The following is a 17,637-nucleotide window of genomic DNA, read 5'->3' on the forward strand; positions in this document are numbered from 1 at the left end:
CTGTGAACTTGTCAGGCTGCGGAATGAGGGGAACAACTTATGCCACTGGAGTTGGGGATGCTGTAGGTGTGACATGCTGAGTCGAGATTTGGACAAGGGGTTCAGTGAGCTGCTGGACCTGGGCCTCAACCAGTTGGATCCCCTGTTGTTACTCGCCAATGAAATTACCTTGTTAAATAATTATCAGTCCCGCAAACACATCAGTCCCGCAGGCTCTTCTGTCCAGTTTCACAAGCACATTGCTTCCTCCTTCTCACTAAACACAACTGTAGCTGTAGTAATACCATTAATATGATCTATTACTCAATTCCTTTATATAAGACATTGAAATATATGAAATATACTAATCCTATACAATAAAATATGATTGCATATATTTATTACATTTCTAAGTTATATTCAGAATATAGATATTTAGAATATATTTCCAGATGTATCTTTCTATAACCCTGGTTTGATGAACTGCTGTGCTCCAGCCTCTGGACTTTCTGGATGATTGTGTGATTATTCATTTGACCAGCAGGTGTCTCTAGTGAGCAAGTGAAGCCTCGAGAAATGAAGCACTTCTCAACACAACTGGCTGCAGGGGCGGACTGGGGCAAAAAAGTGGCCCGGGAATTTAGTACCTGACTGGCCCACTCAGGGGCCAGAGCGGCGGATGATGGCGGTGGATGCTGGAGGCAGATGCTGGAGGTGGATGATAGTGGTGAATGCTGGAGGTGGATGATGGTGGAGGATGATGGAGGTGGATGATGGCGGCGGATGCTGGAGGTGAATGATGAGGCCAGTGATGAACAAACTGCTATCTGTAGCCTTAGCAAATGCCATACAAAGGAAGCAGAAGGGTGCTTGTCTGTCTTCAGTGTATGAAAGCCATTTCCTATTTGTACCATCTTTGCAAGAAAAAGCTCTCTGCACTATAGCCTTCTCTGCCTTCTGCTGGGGATGATGACTCAAGAAATAATCTAAGTCCTCTGGTTTTGGCCTTGTAAAAAAATCACCTTTTGAAGAGAGAGCACTGACTTCCTGGGCTTGGCTTTCTCTAGCAGTAGCTGGATCATCTTCAGTCTAAATAAGAGATTAGTACCGTTAGTATTGTTTTAGTAAACCATTAAACCAAACTATCAGTAAAATATATATATTTTTTGATAATAGGGCTAAGATGGTTTAAAAAAATGTTATGTTAGTATACTAGGCCTAGCAGTACTATTGGTAGCAGAATCCTTAGACAGTAATAGACTTATTACAACTAGATAGTAGCTACAGAAAGTTGAGAAATACAGCCCATATTTTTCATTTGACTAAAAATACAGCTAGTCAGTAAAACATTATCAACTTTACCATCATGTCACTGGTGCTGGGCTCTGGCAACTGCTGTGCAGGTGCACCCTCACCATTGCTATGATTATCTTCACTCTAGATAAGAGAGTAGTATTATTTATGTTAGTAAAGCAAACAACACTATCAGTGAAATATTAAAATAGTAGAATTTAAGAGTTGTACACTATTATGGTGTTAAGCATCACACACATTTTGATGATTGTTTTATTCATTACTCTAGATGATTTTTCTTAAATATGTGTATGTACATGCCTTTACCTCGACGAGTGTGTACAGGCTGCTCTCCTCCCTGACACTTTCCCTCTGTTGGAATGGTGGCTCAGCCTGGCAGGAGATATGAGTAGAGGCATTTGGTTGAAGTTTTGGGGAATTCCCGGATGAAAAGGTGACAAAAAGCTGCATTAAAATAAACAATATAGGTATGGAATATTGTGGTTTAACTGATAAGTAAACACAGGCAAAAATGTAATGTACTATATGTGGTTGATTCTCAAGTACACAGTGGTCTCTAAACCAGGTTTAGTAAAAGGCTGTGATGGTCTTGTCTGAATGCTTCAAAAAGATGAGGTTTTAATTCATCCAAAACCCTGCAAGTGTTGTGAAAAGAGAACATGTTGAATAGTATACACCAACAGCACGCATCATCTGAGTCACCATTAAGTTGATTTTTTGTAAGCTGCATGTGAGTGAACATATTATTCTGTAGCCCTATTAACAAATGCATATTATTCTGTAGCCCATATTCAGTAAATGCACTTGAAATGTCAAAATTTACTTAAATGTATTGAAGAACATTCTCCTACATCATGTTGTTTAATATTTGTTTCAAACAGGAATTTTACTGTTTTTCAGGTTTAACTTTCATTTAAGTTAAAAAGAAAAATGTCAAACACATTAGCCTACTGTGCCTCAGATATGCACAATTACATGTTCTTAATACTGAAAAAGTACAGCTTAAGTTTTACAAAATGCAAATAATAGGCTAGACTTTAAGAAAAATACAGTAGTACACATTTCCTCTGCACATAGACTGTCTCAATTTACATATTATCCAACAATACCCACACAAAAGAATAAAACTGACATTCATTTTAATGTTGATAAATTAGCAAAGTAATTAAGACAGCAGAGCAGCATGTAGCTCACTCGCTTTAAGTGAAATACAAAAGAGATAATGTTAGATCAGATGCTCAGCTATTTTATTAGATGCTTAGCCATGATGTCAATGTTGGCTGATGCCACTGAGCACCGTCTAGCCCTAGTCCATACACACAGACGCGCAGCTTGTGAACAGGCAAGGCAGGCAACTGCTTGGGGCCCCCTGGCCCAGGGGCCCCCCGAGAGTCAGGGCCCGAGGGCTTATTTATTTTGTTTTTTATTGTTTTTATTGTTTTTATTGTTCTTTACCATTGTATTTTCACATTTGGAATTTAAGGGCCCGTTTACACGAGGACGCTGTCGGGTAAAAACGACTAAATATTTTATCGGAAGTGCCTTTCGTCTACACGGGGATGGCGTTTTCGAGGCTGAAAAACGGAAAAAATTGAAAACGCCTTCCAGAGTGGATAAGTTAAAAACAGCTCCCATTGCATATCCGTCTAAACTACCCAATACGCGAAACTCTGCTCGGATCTGCTCACGTCGGGTACCCGTTTACGTCATAGTAAGAGCATGTGTGGCAGCGGGGGTGTGGTCAAGCGCCGGTCTGTGACAGGAGGGTGGAGTCAGGGAAGGTAAGTGGCAGAATCACTACACCTGATGTCAATTAACCTGTGTTTGTGTGTCTTCCCAGTGACCGCGCCCTATTTAAAGAGGGAGAGCAGAGAAACTCATCCCCAAGCTAGATGCCGGTTGCGTGTGTCTCTGTTGGTTTAAAAATATTGTTAGACTGAAAAGTGTGGCAATAAAGCCTATTTGTAAACCTGATCTCTGTCCTGCTGTCCTCTGTGCTCCACCCACTCATATAGAACGGCTACAGCATGTCTGATTACATCGATCCAACGGACCTTCAAGCTGCTCTGGCAACCTCACGAGTAGCCATAGGCAGAGTAGTCAAAGGTTTCGCGGTGCAGATGTGCAGATCAGACAAGACGGAAGACGTTGCGCATGCATGCAGACATAGTGGAGGTCTTTCACAGCACCACTAAGCCGCCTGGCATGCACATCCAATTGAATTCCACACATTTATGTGTCACCGTATAGACGCAGATTTCCTCCTTGAAAACGGTCGTGTAGACGCGGAAAAAAGTGAGAACGAAAACGGACTTTTGCATTTTTGTTTCAGACCGTCCCCGTGTAAAGTGGGCCTAAAAACTTTGGTTTCATACATTTTTCGTTGGTGTCAGATTATTTATAACATATTGGTCAGACCCTCCAGGATTTCACGATGTTGTGATTTGCAACTTCAATGCAAATTCAACCAATGCCCGCGAATTCAGGGCAGTGTTGCAATTATATCCAATCACCGCAACTTTCCCGCAAATTTGACCAATCGTTGGCGTCGTCTTGAGGTGACGTCGACAAACTACCTTCTGCCTTACTTCCGTGTATACGTTCAAGAGAAGCAGCATGTGCGCAGTGTTGCCAGATTGGGCAGTTTAAGTGCATTTTGGCAGGTTTTGAACATATTTTGGGCTGGAAAAAGTCAGCAGTATCTGGCAACACTGCATGTGCAAGTCAGTGTTTATATAGAGAGCGTGCACATGACGTCACGAGGTCACGTGATATTTGTTTATCTGCCATCTTGGACGCCATGGCCGCGCATAGAACTTAGATGAACCCATTCTAATTATCAAGTGTGTGGGAGTAGATCTTTCGAGAATGGTTATATCTTGTTCAGCATTTGGTTGTACCAATAGACAGGGCCAAAAGGAGGGCCTGTCATTTTATAGATTCCCCCCAGACGAGGAGAGACGCTGTTTTTAGTCACTGCACACTTTATTGGACCATTGGGGTCTTTTCAAAATACTAGTTAGAACTTGCTGTATAATTGTAGTATACTGCACCACCTATCACCAAGTTGTGATCAAAAAAATATAACTGGTTTTCACATGGACGTGTAATATTAATGTTCTTAATAAAATATGTATACAAATGCATAACTTGTTTATAAAGTTCTTCCTATCAGATTGTAGCCTGGCAAGCCAGACTAAATGTGAATATTTAGTCTGGCCTCGATCCGTAGACATTTCCGAAGCGGGTAGGAGGAACAACCCGCTGTCTTTCAAACTGTCTCTGTGCGTATAGGCCAACGCTCTGACCAATCAGTGCAACAGTGACTGTGACATAGTCAGAGCAACAGAAAGCAGTGGGGGAGGCCTTGAAATAAATAATTTTTCAAAATGCGTATTAATTAATAAACAGGTTCTAGATATTAAGAAGTTTGGAGATAATGACCACAAGTTTGGAGTCTGAACCACATACACATTTTTTCCAAGTGTTTTTCAAGGGTTTGCTTAAACTGTTTTTGAGAGTTTTTATTTAGTGGTGTTTGGTGAAATAATTTCCCTTAAACTTAAAATAACGGGAAAATAAGAAACAATCAAAAAGTAATGTTTCAAAACTGTTTATTAATTCTTCATACTGCACAAACTAGCCCATCCTTTTGGCTACCAGCGGAGCCAGCTGGTAGATCAGACTTTTGCCATAGCCAGTCGGCAAAACAGCGAAACGTCCTTCTTGAAAAGGAATGAGCGGAGAGCCTCTTCCTGCTCATGTTTCAATGAAAACTCCAAGTCTAATTCTTCTAAAACTGATTCCAAAGCGGAGTCAAATGCGCGCTATTCACTAGCCCGTAGCCATCTTCCCTGTTGCGCTTTCTCCAGCGTCGTGCAGCTTTGTCGTCACTCCTGCAAAAGCCCGCCCAAAGAATTCAAACAAAAACCTTGCGTTGAGATTGGCGGGCACGATTTGATGCCCGGGGTGTTTTTGTTTATATGGTGCGAGGCTAGACCCATTCGCTAGGCAAAAAATATTTTTGGCCGCTAGGCGGGTGGGTCTAGTTTACTAGGCTAATCAGATTGTGTAAAGTACTGAAAAAGAATATGTATGTTATTTTAGGCACATAGAGGTGCAAGAAAATATATTTTTTAATTTGTTTGAATATAGAAGCTGGACATATCTGTGACCCCTATACATTTATATCTGACATTGAATAATAATTCTGCACAGATAAAGATAGCGGTGATTTGTGATATTTTTTTTCAGACAAAAACATACATATTTACAACCCTGTCATTATCTGGAACTGAGTTTAGATTTCGAACATTCTTACGATAAAACGTCCTGCATAGTCTCTTTATGATAAACGTCTTAATGCCACTTACCCATGAGGTTATCAAGTAGACATTCTTCTTTGGAACCTTCCAGAGGTATAGTTGGGATACCCATCCTGCAACAAAATATTTATAAGCTTCCAGGCTCTTGTAAGCTTTGAGAGCTTTGCCAGTGTAACATGATTCACGATTAATAAGAAAATTGTAAATGTCGTGGTAGGCCAGATGGGGCAAATCGCTGGCACCGCAGCTCCGAATTTCCCTGAACAAGGATTGCAGCAAGTTGTACGGATCTGCAATCCCCAACCTGGAACACTTTTCCACGTAACGCTGCCTCACGTCACCTTCAAGATGCTGAACAAACTTAGACAAGTTATCGCGCGATGTAGATGGGGTATTTTCCGAATTTTCTTGGGAATTACTCCCTGGATCCATTACGCTTGCGCAAGGTAAACAATCCTGAAGCCGTCCAATATGGTGGAGTAAACACGGACAGGTCACGTGACTGCACATCCTTTACAGGCTTAAATTCTGTTACTGAAAGTGTGTTATGTTTACAGTGAAGGACTGTGTGCACTTTACATTATTTTTTTTACTTAATACAAGAAATAAATGGATGCCAACATTTTTACCAAAATGGTATTTTATTTTCCATTGTTTAGGCAGCTTCAGCATCATACTGTGAGATTCTGTTCAAATTGTTTTTTTCTTCTATGAAGCCTGAGCCATTTATTTTATTAGTTTATAATTATTGTTTAATTTGGTCTTCAGGAGAGACTGCCTGCACACAGTACTAGTATTAATAGTTTTTTTTCTTACATGAAAGCTGAGGCATTTATATTATATTTTAAGGTAACTTCATGTTGTGCTGTGAGGTTCTATGCACTTTAACTTTTGAACCAACAGGTGCATTTGGATAAGTAAAGCCTATTTTTCTGCATTTTTGTAGTCCTGGTAATCTTTTATATTGGTAAAGATGTTTATAGGACCATTTCTCAGTGTCTTTGTTTTTTTAATCAATAGTTTTTCAGTAATAAACATATCACTCAATTTTAATCACAAAAAGAGAAAATCGCAACAATTTCTCGCAACTTTCACTTCCTCCTGCAATGTAATAGCAACAAAAACCTAAAAAACACCAAAACTTTCATCGCAATTTTTTGGAAAAAAACCCCGCAACATCAGACATTTTAGCCTGCAACAATCACAAAAAAGGCCTGCGGAATCCTGGGGGACTGATTGGTGATGAACACTGGTCAGAAGGGCCCCCTGGAAATTTTTGCTTGGGGCCACAACAGACTCTAGAATCGCCTCTGCATACACAATAATGATGTTTTTACAGCCAAACTAGCCTAAATGCATTGTGCTAAAAGTTAGAAAGCTAGCTAAATAATGTTATAACATTCCAGCCGCCCACCTGAGTCGCATCCCCCTCCGGGTCATGTTGTCCTCCAGATGGCGCTGACGCAAGAGCTGCAGGTGCCACTGAGGATGGTGCAGATGATGCAGCAGCAGAAAATATATTTGTCAGTTTCTGACACTTGGCCGCATCTGCTTGTAGTGCGTGCCTTTTCTTTTCTCTTAATTTTTGTCCTCCTCCCTTGCGTTTCTTCTCCATTTTTGCACGGCTGATTAATTGATTGACAGATGAAGAGGGAGAAGGGGGCCGGACCGAAACCCTCGGCTCGGCTGTGATTGGCCAACAGCCCCACGACTGACGCCCATGTAAGCCAATGCTGATTATCCAGACACTAGAGAAACTGTTAACATTGCTTATCATATTAAAGGCCAGCGCAACTGTATTTTTTTTCTCTGCCAGCCCACTGGGAAAACTCCTGCTACTCCCGATGGCCAGTCTGCCCCTCACTGTAAAAAATGTAACTTGCAAAATTGTTGAGTGAAAAAAGGATTCAAAGTTGAATGAACAAAGTTCCCTTCTAATTGTTCAAGTAACTAAAAATAAATAGTTGAGACGCCTTTCCTTCGCCACAAGTTCATAGGAATTGGAAAATTAAGTTAAGTGAACTTATATTCAAGTGCTGATTGACACCCCTTAACCGATGCCACTGCGCATGCGCACTTCACAAGTTCGAAAGTTTCAACGGTCGGGTGGAGTGAGAAGTCCGTGGAAACTGACACTAGATGTTGTATAGAGGATGTGCAGTCACGTGACCCGCATGTGTGTACTCTGCCCACTCCAGCATATTGGACGGCATCAGGATTGTTTACCTTGCACGAGCGTAATGGATCCAGGCAGTAATCCCCAAGAAAATTTGGAAAATACCCCATCTACATCGCGTGATTACTTGTCTAAATTTGTTCAGCATCTTGAAGGTGACATGAGGCAGCGTTACGTGGAAAAGTGTTCCAGGTTGGGGATTGCAGATCTGTACAACTTGCCGCAATCCTTGTTCAGGGAAATTCGGAGCTGCGGTGTCGTCGATTTGCCCGATCTGGCCTACCACGACATTTACAATTTTCTCGTTAATCGTGAATCGTGTTACACTGGCAAAGCCGTCAAAGCTTACAAGAGCCTGAAAGCTTATAAATATTTTGTTGCAGGATGGGTATCTCAACTATACCTCTGGAAGTTCCCGAAGAAGAATGTCTACTTGATAACCTCACGGGTAAGTGGCATTAAGACGTTTATCATAAAGAGACTATGCAGGACGTTTTATCTTAAGAATGTTCGAAATTTAAACTCAGTTCCAGATAATGACAGGGTTGTAAATATGTATGTTTTTGTCTGAAAAACAGTAAATCAGAAAGCTGCGCACGTTTGCGCAGCTTCCGCGAAAACGTGGGCAGCTTTCTGATTTACTCATTTTCTTCTCATACTGCCTATTTTTCATGGACTGTAAGGCATTTGCTTATTTAGTAATTTTAATACAGAATTTACTTTGATGAAATTATTCAGACACTCCAACGCCCCCCGTAAAAAAAAAAAAAATCGGGTCTGCGCGATTCAGCCGTGAAAAAGGTGCATCCGCCATTTGCATCCCTGTTTAAACTCATAGGTTAACCGACTTTAACTGGTTAATGAGGCTCGGTGGTCGGTCAAGATTTTTTTTTTTAGTTTTCGCCATGCCTACTATGGGTTGGCCTTTCAAAGGCATATATGAGCCAAAAAGATTTGTGTAATAATAGGCAAAGTGAAGTAGAACTTAAGTGTTGAGAGGTTTGTGTTAACTAAAAAACGTAATGCACACTAAATCATTGTAAAAAAAAAAATAGTCAAGCCAACTTAAAAATGTAATGCAACCTGCTGCCAAAGGATTTTGAGTAAACTCAACTTAGAACCATGATGTGCCAACTTGCTCTTCTAAGTTAATTGGCATTATTATTTCAATTTATTTCAACTAAACTTGCTAAATAAAGTAAGGTCAACATAAAATACTCATCTGTGTCGACTTAAAAGAGCAAGTCAGCACAACTATTTGGCCCGGAGTTGAGTTTACACAAAATCCTTTGGCAGCAGGTTGCGTTACATTTTTAAGTTGGCTTGACTAATTTTATTTTTACAGTGCTGAGAATCATAATGTCGGGATGCCATTAAATCTTGGAGGGGAGAGTGTAAGGACAAGAAGAGTTCAAAGAAGCTACACCCGACATATATATATATATATATATATATATATATATATATATATATATATATATATATAATCTCATTTCATTATCTCTAGCCGCTTTATCCTTCTACAGGGTTGCAGGCAAGCTGGAGCCTATCCCAGCTGACTACGGGCGAAAGGCGGGGTACACCCTGGACAAGTCACCAGGTCATCACAGGGCTGACACATAGACACAGACAACCATTCACACTCACACCTACGGTCAATTTAGAGTCACCAGTTAACCTAACCTGCATGTTTTGGGGGGAAACCGGAGCACCCGGAGGAAACCCATGCTTATAGTTTTTGTGAAGTGCCCTCTTGTGTCTGAAATTGGAAATCCGTAATTTTCTATTTATTTCTGATGCGTTGTAGACTTGATATAAAGGAACCTTCTACATGAAAATATAGTCTTTATCATTCTGCCTGAACATTTCTGTACATGATTATATACAGTGGAAACTCCATATGATGAAATACCGAATATAACACTTTTTTTCTCCTCTGGTCCCAGTGAAATCAATTTCCTTTGTTTTGTATTGTTTATTGACTGCTGATATACAAAAATACCTGATATAACAAAGTCCCCTGTTCCCAAGGACCCCGATATAAAGAGTTTCCACTGTATTTATTTATTGATTATAATGGCGATGTTACACTGAAGCACAAGTTGTGGTATATACTGCTATTGTTAGAAAATACCTTCAAGAGAAACTCATCATGATACACATTTATTTCAAAACAATGTGTGATTTCTTCAAGATAATACAGTATGTAATACAGACAGAAGCTTAAACAAGATCCTGCTGGAATGAGTTTGGCTCATGGTTGCAAAGACAAGAAGTAGATCTTTAGGACTGAGAAAACAAGGATAATATTGTGGTTAAAAAATGGGAAAAACATCAAATTACACTTGCTCTTGTGACATACAAGTTGAAAGCTGTTTAGGTTTTTGATGATAAAAAAGTAGATAATCTGATTACAGGATGAAAAATGCTATGAATAAAAAAAAAAATCAGTTTGGTATCACAGTGGAGAGGGAAGGACCTGGAAGTTAAATTCATTGCCATTTTCCAGCCAAGTCCACTGTCTTCTCAATCCTACTGACTGCAGCTTTAAAGGGTGAGGTTGTGGTGATATTTGTATGGAACTGATGGTTAGTAATCCCTGGTGTGTGGAGGTGAACTTTTTGGTGGATGAGACCCATGAACTCATGTTCTGTCTGGAAAGGGGTGAAGCAGTGCCTTGGGTCTGTGGGCGGAGTGTGGGGCAGGGGCGTGAGGGGGTGTCTCCCTCCTGTTAGGGGGGTCTGGGCCTCCCCCAGAAAATTTTAAAAAACTGGATGTTCTTCGATGCTCTCTGATGGCATTCCTGTGATGAAACAGGTTTTATTTTGCAGATATAAAAAGGTACACTTTGTTCTAATTTTCAGCAGCCAGGCCTAAAATCAGTCTGAATGATGTTAACATGCACCACAGGAAAATGTTCCACTGGATTTTCTGATGGCATTTCTGCACTAAAACAGGTCTTAAATCTGGAGTCAATAAAATGGAACACATTAATTTTATTACATAGTGTCTACATCTGTAATTTTATTACAACAGACAACCAAAAATAGCAGAGCCAGGGTTGGAGGTTGCCCTGGGATTCACTGCCTTACACTTTTTTCTGGAATGAAATATATATCTCCACTGTATATATGCGGAGTTTGCATGTTCTCCCCACGTCTTTCCTCCAGGTGCTCCGGTTTCCCCCACAGTCCAAAGACATGCAGGTTAGGTTAACTGGTGACTCTAAATTGACTGTAGGTGTGAATGTGAGTGTGAATGGTTGTCTGTGTCAGCCCTGTGATGACCTGTTGACTTGTCTAGGGTGTACCCTGCCTTTCACCCGTAATCAGACGGGATAGGCTCCAGCTTGCCTGTGACCCTGTAGAACAGGATAAAGCGGCGAGAGATAATGAGATGAGATGAATCATGAAACACAAAACTCATAGTTTAAATGCATGATGTACATTTATAATTATGCCAACTGGGTTCCACTTTATCATTTAGATTAGATAAAACTTTATTGATCTCTTCGAGGCGGCACGGTGGTGTAGTGGTTAGCGCTGTCGCCTCACAGCAAGAAGGTCCTGGGTTCGAGCCCCGGGGCCGGCGAGGGCCTTTCTGTGTGGAGTTTGCATGTTCTCCCCGTGGGTTTCTTCCGGGTGCTCCGGTTTCCCCCACAGTCCAAAGACATGCAGGTTAGGTTAACTGGTGACTCTAAATTGACCGTAGGTGTGAATGTGAGTGTGAATGGTTGTCTGTGTCTATGTGTCAGCCCTGTGATGACCTGGCGACTTGTCCAGGGTGTACCCCGCCTTTCGCCCGTAGTCAGCTGGGATAGGCTCCAGCTTGCCTGCGACCCTGTAGAAGGATAAAGCGGCTAGAGATAATGAGATGATCTCTTCGAGAGGGTTCCCTCAGGGAAATTAAGATTCCATCAGCATCATTACAGATAAACAGAGAAAAGAAATAGAGAAAACTTCTAGATAAATTAAAATAAATTTACATTTTATCTTGCAAGCTTAGGAGATTTTTAAAATGTAATTTTAATAAAATGTACTTTTCAAAGTAAATCTTAAAATGAAAAATTCACAAGTTTTTCCAAAATAAGTGAAAATCTTTACTAAAAATATAAAAGATTTAAAAATTGTTGGTTTTGGTTTTCATTCATATGGCTGAAATGCAAAAATCTTTCATTTTCCAAAATTCAGACAATTTCATTTAAAAAAAAATTATATAAATTTGAACTTCATTAGAACAATTACAAATAAAGATAAGTTTATGAAGCCAGTTTTATGTAACATTTTGTTAAATCTGTAAACAGTACAATTTTATACAACAAAAATAATCACACCGTTTATATCAATTTCTTTAAAATCTATTTGACTGATACGATTGTGCTACAAGATGTACAGTAAGTAGTGTTTGCTTCAGTAAAAGGGATGGTGCTGATCCCATATTTGATCAGCTAATACCAACAAAAATAAATCAATCAGTAAATAAATACAAAAATAGAGTCAGATATCAGAGAAAATAAAGAACAGCTTTGGTCTGACCCTATAACAAAAAGTTCTAATCTACAGTCACAGAGCACATCATTAGGAACACTAATTCATGCTGTTGGCGCCAAATTCTGACCCCACCATCTGTGAGCCTCAGCAGAAATCGAGGTTCATCAGACCAGGCTACGTTTTTTAACTCTTCACCTGTCCAGTTGTGGTGATCCTGTGCCCACTGCAGCCTCAGCTTTCTGTTCTTGGCTGACAGAAGTGGAACCTGACGTGGTCATCCACCTCAGTGTTCAGTGTGTTGTGCATTTTGAGATGCTTTTCTGCTCACCACAATTGTACAGAGTGGTTATCTGAGTTACTGTAGCCTTTCTGTCAGCTCAAACCAGTCTGGCCATTCTCCAGTGAACCCCCTCATCAACAAGGCGGTTCCATCCAGGTGTTCCTAATAAAGTGCTCAGGGAGTGGATATTAAATACCAACCAAAGGACAAAGTGATAAATGTGCCTTGTCGTGAGTCCCCTCGGGGCTTCCTCAGATTAACTCCCCAAATGCCGATCCTGTCAGGTGAGAATCCCACCAATGTTCTGAAACTGTTCCTGTCCATTTCAGCTCCCTCTTCCACTGACTGGGTTCAGCTCGAGTCCCTGTGCTTTTTCACCTGCTCTTTCAGGGTTTTTAAGGGACTGAGGTCCAGGCAGTTTCATGCAGATCACAAGTTGTTCCATATTCAGTGTAGAATTGTGTGCAGTCTGATTCACTGTGCACCATGAACACACACTGACCACGTCTCCGAGTCTCTTTCATTTGTTAGAACTAAATGACTGACGTGTTTATGAATGTGTTGTCTGTTCCCCAACACAGAAATGCAGCAACACCAGTCTTCATCACACACACAGATGTTCATCACACCCTGAAAATAAAAGAAAAACATCTGGATTAATTCCCACACACTGGACTGTGGTACTTCATGACCAACAGCATGTAATCATCTCTGCTCCAAGAGAAACATTATTATCTCCTGTTTATAATTTACCGTATTTTCTGGACTATAAGCCGCTACTTTTTTCCTAGGTTTTGAACCATGCGGCTTATACAAAGATGCGGCTATTCTGTGGATTTTTCTTCCACCGCTAGGGGCGCTCTAACCGGAAGTAGAATCAAAAATAAGATAGACGAAAAATCAATGCAAAGAATAATTAGCAGATCTTTAGCAGATAGAACACGCACGACAAATTACTAACTGGTAATTAGTTTCAAATCCAGCGAAGATGATTAAAGTGACTTGTGGTTTCAAACACAGGAGAAATGAAGGTAAATAAATACCGGTTATTTTCTCTTGGTTCTGTTCCGTTTTAATCAGCAAAGTTGCTGCCGTGTTAAAAGGCACTGTTCGGAAAGAATCTGTTCAGGTACACACATGTACATTTACAGTACAAAATCGTTCTGTACATGCAGTAAATATCTCATTTTTCAACATAGATATCTGCGGCTTATAGCCCGGTGCGGCTTGTATATCTTTTTTTTATTTTTATTTTTTAAATAGAGCGGATGTGGCTTACCGTAAAATACCAAATAACAGCCCGGGCGATTATTTGTCTCAATCACGTAAGAGACCCGGCGCGTATTAGAGACTAGGCGGCTATTTGGAACAGGCGATTAATTCCTTCTTCACAAATACCTTCCCCAAAATCTACCTCAAAACGGGGAAAAAATCATTCTCAGATAGGCCTACTTTTAACCAGTATAACTTACAGTTTGTTTAGAGTTAGATTACAGATAGCACGGTGCCGACTTCGGGGAATTTTGAAGACGCAGAATGCATCTTCGCATGGCACAGTCGGGGTGGATAAAGGATAAATCACACACCTTTTCCTGTTAATGACTAGTTAAGCGCATGCTTTACAAAATAATCAAGAAACCACACCATTGTCTGTGCGCAGCACTGTGATTTAATTACTCTGCAAAGTTATGGTCACTTGCTATCACCCTCACCCATGCAGCCTCCACCCTTTGCGCTTCGCGATGTCTGTCAATCTGAAATTGCATGGAGGGCGCGACGTTGAAGCAACATAATTAGGGTGCGAAGTGTCAAACCAAAGGGTTTTTTCTTATGCTGAAAAATAAGTGACCTGCAGTGGCTACATACTGTCATCTTGCATTCTCACGTTTCTCTCCAAGACGTCTCCCTATTTGGCCGATATGAGCCTATTCCCCGAGTGAGTTGGTACGGTGGCTCGACCCCGTAGAAAACTTAAAGTTCGGATGAAAGTTAGTTGAATAGGTTACTGACTTGTAGGCCTACATGTTGCCTGCCTGACGCGTGCTTCTGCCCAACTTGCACGACAGATTACTTGTTGAAAAGGCCCCTTGGATTAGATTGGCCGCGAGCAGACTGAAATGCATGTTAGAACGCTCTCACCTTTTTTGTAAAGCGTCTTCCAGATCCGAATGGGTAAGGGCAAGTGAAATGGTATAAGGTCTTTAATAAAACTCAGTGTGTGCTTTGACGCATGCATTCGGCAATTTAGGTCGTTTAACAGAAGCAGCAGTCCAACCTTGGAAACCCGCAGTCCTCAATGTCACCACACACGCTGGCTTTCGTTGGGTATACCCAAAGGGGTGGCTAAGACATCTGTCAAAAGTTACGGAGTTGCATTCCTCAAGAAATATTACGGTAGACCAAGATTATAACATTGAAATGGCATGTTTATTATCACGTAACAAAATGTTGTAAACAGTATTATAGAAATAATTTCATTCATTCATTCATTCATTCATTCATTCATTCATTCATATTGTTTCGGTAGAAAACTATGCAATGCAAAATCGTTTAAACACCAGAAAACCAGAAAAGTGCTGGGCCTCAAGATTCTAGATAGAACGTTCGGACGCTTTTTTTTTTTTTTTTAGACCCCGGCGAGTATTCGGAACCGGCCTTTATTTGTCACAACACACGCGTACACCCGGCCGTTAAAGGGAACTCGGCGGTTAATTGGAACTCGGCTATTATTTGGTATTTTACGGTATATACAGGTGCGCTCTATAGTCCAGAAAATACGGTAATTCAACATTTATTCAGTCTTATATAATGTCTGTGTTCTAACATTGAGCTCCAACAAACGAGAACTTCCACAAGATCTAACAGGAAAGTGAGCAGACGTTTCCCATCACATCACTGCTCTTATCCAATCACAGGCTTTGGAGCTTTTTAAACAGTAACTAACACTGCGGTGGGTTTGATCTCTTGTTCTACATGTAGATTTAAGTGCAGACTTTAAGAAAAAGCCGAGGTGAATTTTACAGGAACGACAGAAGACACGGTGTGGAGGTGGAGAGCAGGAAGGAGTGTCAGAGTGAGTAAAGTGGCTCCTTAAATCACATATTTGTGGCCGTGTGGCATTAAAGATGATCATTTTACTGAGTTTTGGGGAGAGTTGAGAAGAAAGTGTGCTGCTGATCAGAAACAGGGAAAAGCCGAGATCATCTTATTCAGACAAAAGCAGCAGGATGAAGTCAGAGACAGCAGGGTGTCACAAGGAGACGAGGTGTTCATTTACAATCACTCTCATGCACTCAGACGGGACATTCTGGAGACTCTGACTGACTCCATCTTCTGTTTTCTGATGAATTTTAAATTAATTTTACTGAACAACAAACAGCATTAAAGACAACTGGGAGGGGAAAAAGTCAGATTAAATAGAACACAGTGAAAATTTCTAAAACTGGTTTTATTTCATGGCTTGGTCATGTGACATTTACTGAAATTAAAGAAAAATGATGAGGTTAAATTCTTTTCCCCCCCAACATTCGCCTAAAAAGTTTATTACTTACCAGAGTGTCTGTAGGTTGTAATGTTTATCATCCTTAAGAGCAGAGAGCAGCTTCTTTCCCGAGTCTCCTATTTTATTCCCAATCAGACCCAGTACTCTCAGGTGTGAGGGGTTTGATCTCAGAGCTGAAGCGAGAGCAGCGCAGCCTTTATCTGAGACACCACAACCCCACAACCTGCAGAGACACAATGACACACACTTCACTGCCTCAGTTTATGAACATCAAGATTTGCTTTGATGTTTTTGCTTTGCTTTCTAATGAGCTCTTGGAGAAGTCGTTCGCTCAGAGGTTCACAAACTTTTTAAACCCCAGAGTGTGAATGTTTAAATGGTTTATTCAGGACTGACAAGAACAAGTGTGACTGTTTTCTTTAGACAGAATGTGTTTTTCTACGATTCTGACTCGGATGAAGATTAGACCATGTTTTATTATTAAAGAAAACCAGGTAATGTCAAAGTCTTCAAAAACTTTTTTGCAAACACAAGTAGTGAAATAATTTTAAAAATCCTCTGTTATTTATGAAGAAACTTTTTGTGGGTCTTAAATTGGCGAATTTTTCCAAGATTGTAAAAGAAATTTAATTTCAGAAGAGAAAACGTTTATTCTTCATTACAGTTCCCTCTCTCTCCTTCTCTCTCCCTCTCATGCTGAGATTTTTTTTCCCCTGTGAAAACACACTTGCCCACTCTCCATTCCCTCCCAGTGAAGCGGTGCGTCTGGGCGGGGCTCAAAATGATGAGATAGACACTTTGGTGAAATAAACAGTGCGAGTTTAATGAACAAACAGCGCGATATTGCAGTGAGATACTCCATCAATCTGATTCAAATATTGAACGACACCAAGACTGATAAATAAAATAGACACTTTGGGAAACGTTTCATTGCTGCATTTTAATGAAATGTGAGGGGAAGCCGGGCTTCCAGTGTCGTCTTAAAGCAATCACCACTGACAGAGATGGACTGGAACATTATTTACCATTTTAACATTTATCATCATCATCATCATCATCATCATCAAATCTTTTTGTTGAAAAATTCAAAATAACACAAGGATTGTTGTTGTGGCTTTCAGTTTATTGTAAGTTCTTAAGTCTTTTTTAAATCCATTAATTTTTTCTGCATCAGTTCTATGGCATTAACATCTCATTTTAGTTTTTAAACTCTATATGTCTTACTGAGGAGCAGGTCATGTGACTCTCAGAGAGATGATCTTACCTCAGTATCTCCAGTTTACAGTGAGGATTCTCCAGTACAGCACAGAGACGCTTCACTCCTGAGTCTCCCAGATTATTATCAGTCAGATTCAGGTCTCTCAGGTGTGAGGGGTTTGATCTCAGAGCTGAACTCAGAGCAGCACAGCCTTCATCTGAGACACCACACTTACACAACCTGCAGAGACACAATGACGCACACTTCATCAACAGATTTTCATCTTGGTGTAATTCTTACTTTAAAGATGATGAGTGTAAAATTAATTTTATTATTCAGAATGTCATGAGGATTTAATATCACCTGTTTCTCA

General features: G+C 40.4%; 1 protein-coding gene across 1 annotated transcript in view; it reads right to left on the reverse strand.

Annotated features, from left to right (window-relative positions):
- Positions 1–13,160: 13,160 nt before the first annotated feature.
- The window catches only part of LOC132870661 (NACHT, LRR and PYD domains-containing protein 12-like), a 35,525-nt gene continuing 31,048 nt past the window's right edge, over positions 13,161–17,637 (reverse strand). Inside the window, exons 10-12 of the mRNA XM_060904414.1 lie at positions 17,331–17,504; positions 16,116–16,289; positions 13,161–13,194 (exon numbers count right to left, since the gene is read on the reverse strand). Of these exons, the coding sequence (XP_060760397.1) occupies positions 13,188–13,194; positions 16,116–16,289; positions 17,331–17,504 (355 nt within the window). The 3' untranslated portion in view covers positions 13,161–13,187. The remainder of the gene's footprint in view (positions 13,195–16,115; positions 16,290–17,330; positions 17,505–17,637) is intronic.

This window comes from Neoarius graeffei, chromosome 22 (genome assembly GCF_027579695.1).
Source record: "Neoarius graeffei isolate fNeoGra1 chromosome 22, fNeoGra1.pri, whole genome shotgun sequence".
In the NCBI taxonomy this organism is placed as follows: Eukaryota; Metazoa; Chordata; class Actinopteri; order Siluriformes; family Ariidae; genus Neoarius; species Neoarius graeffei.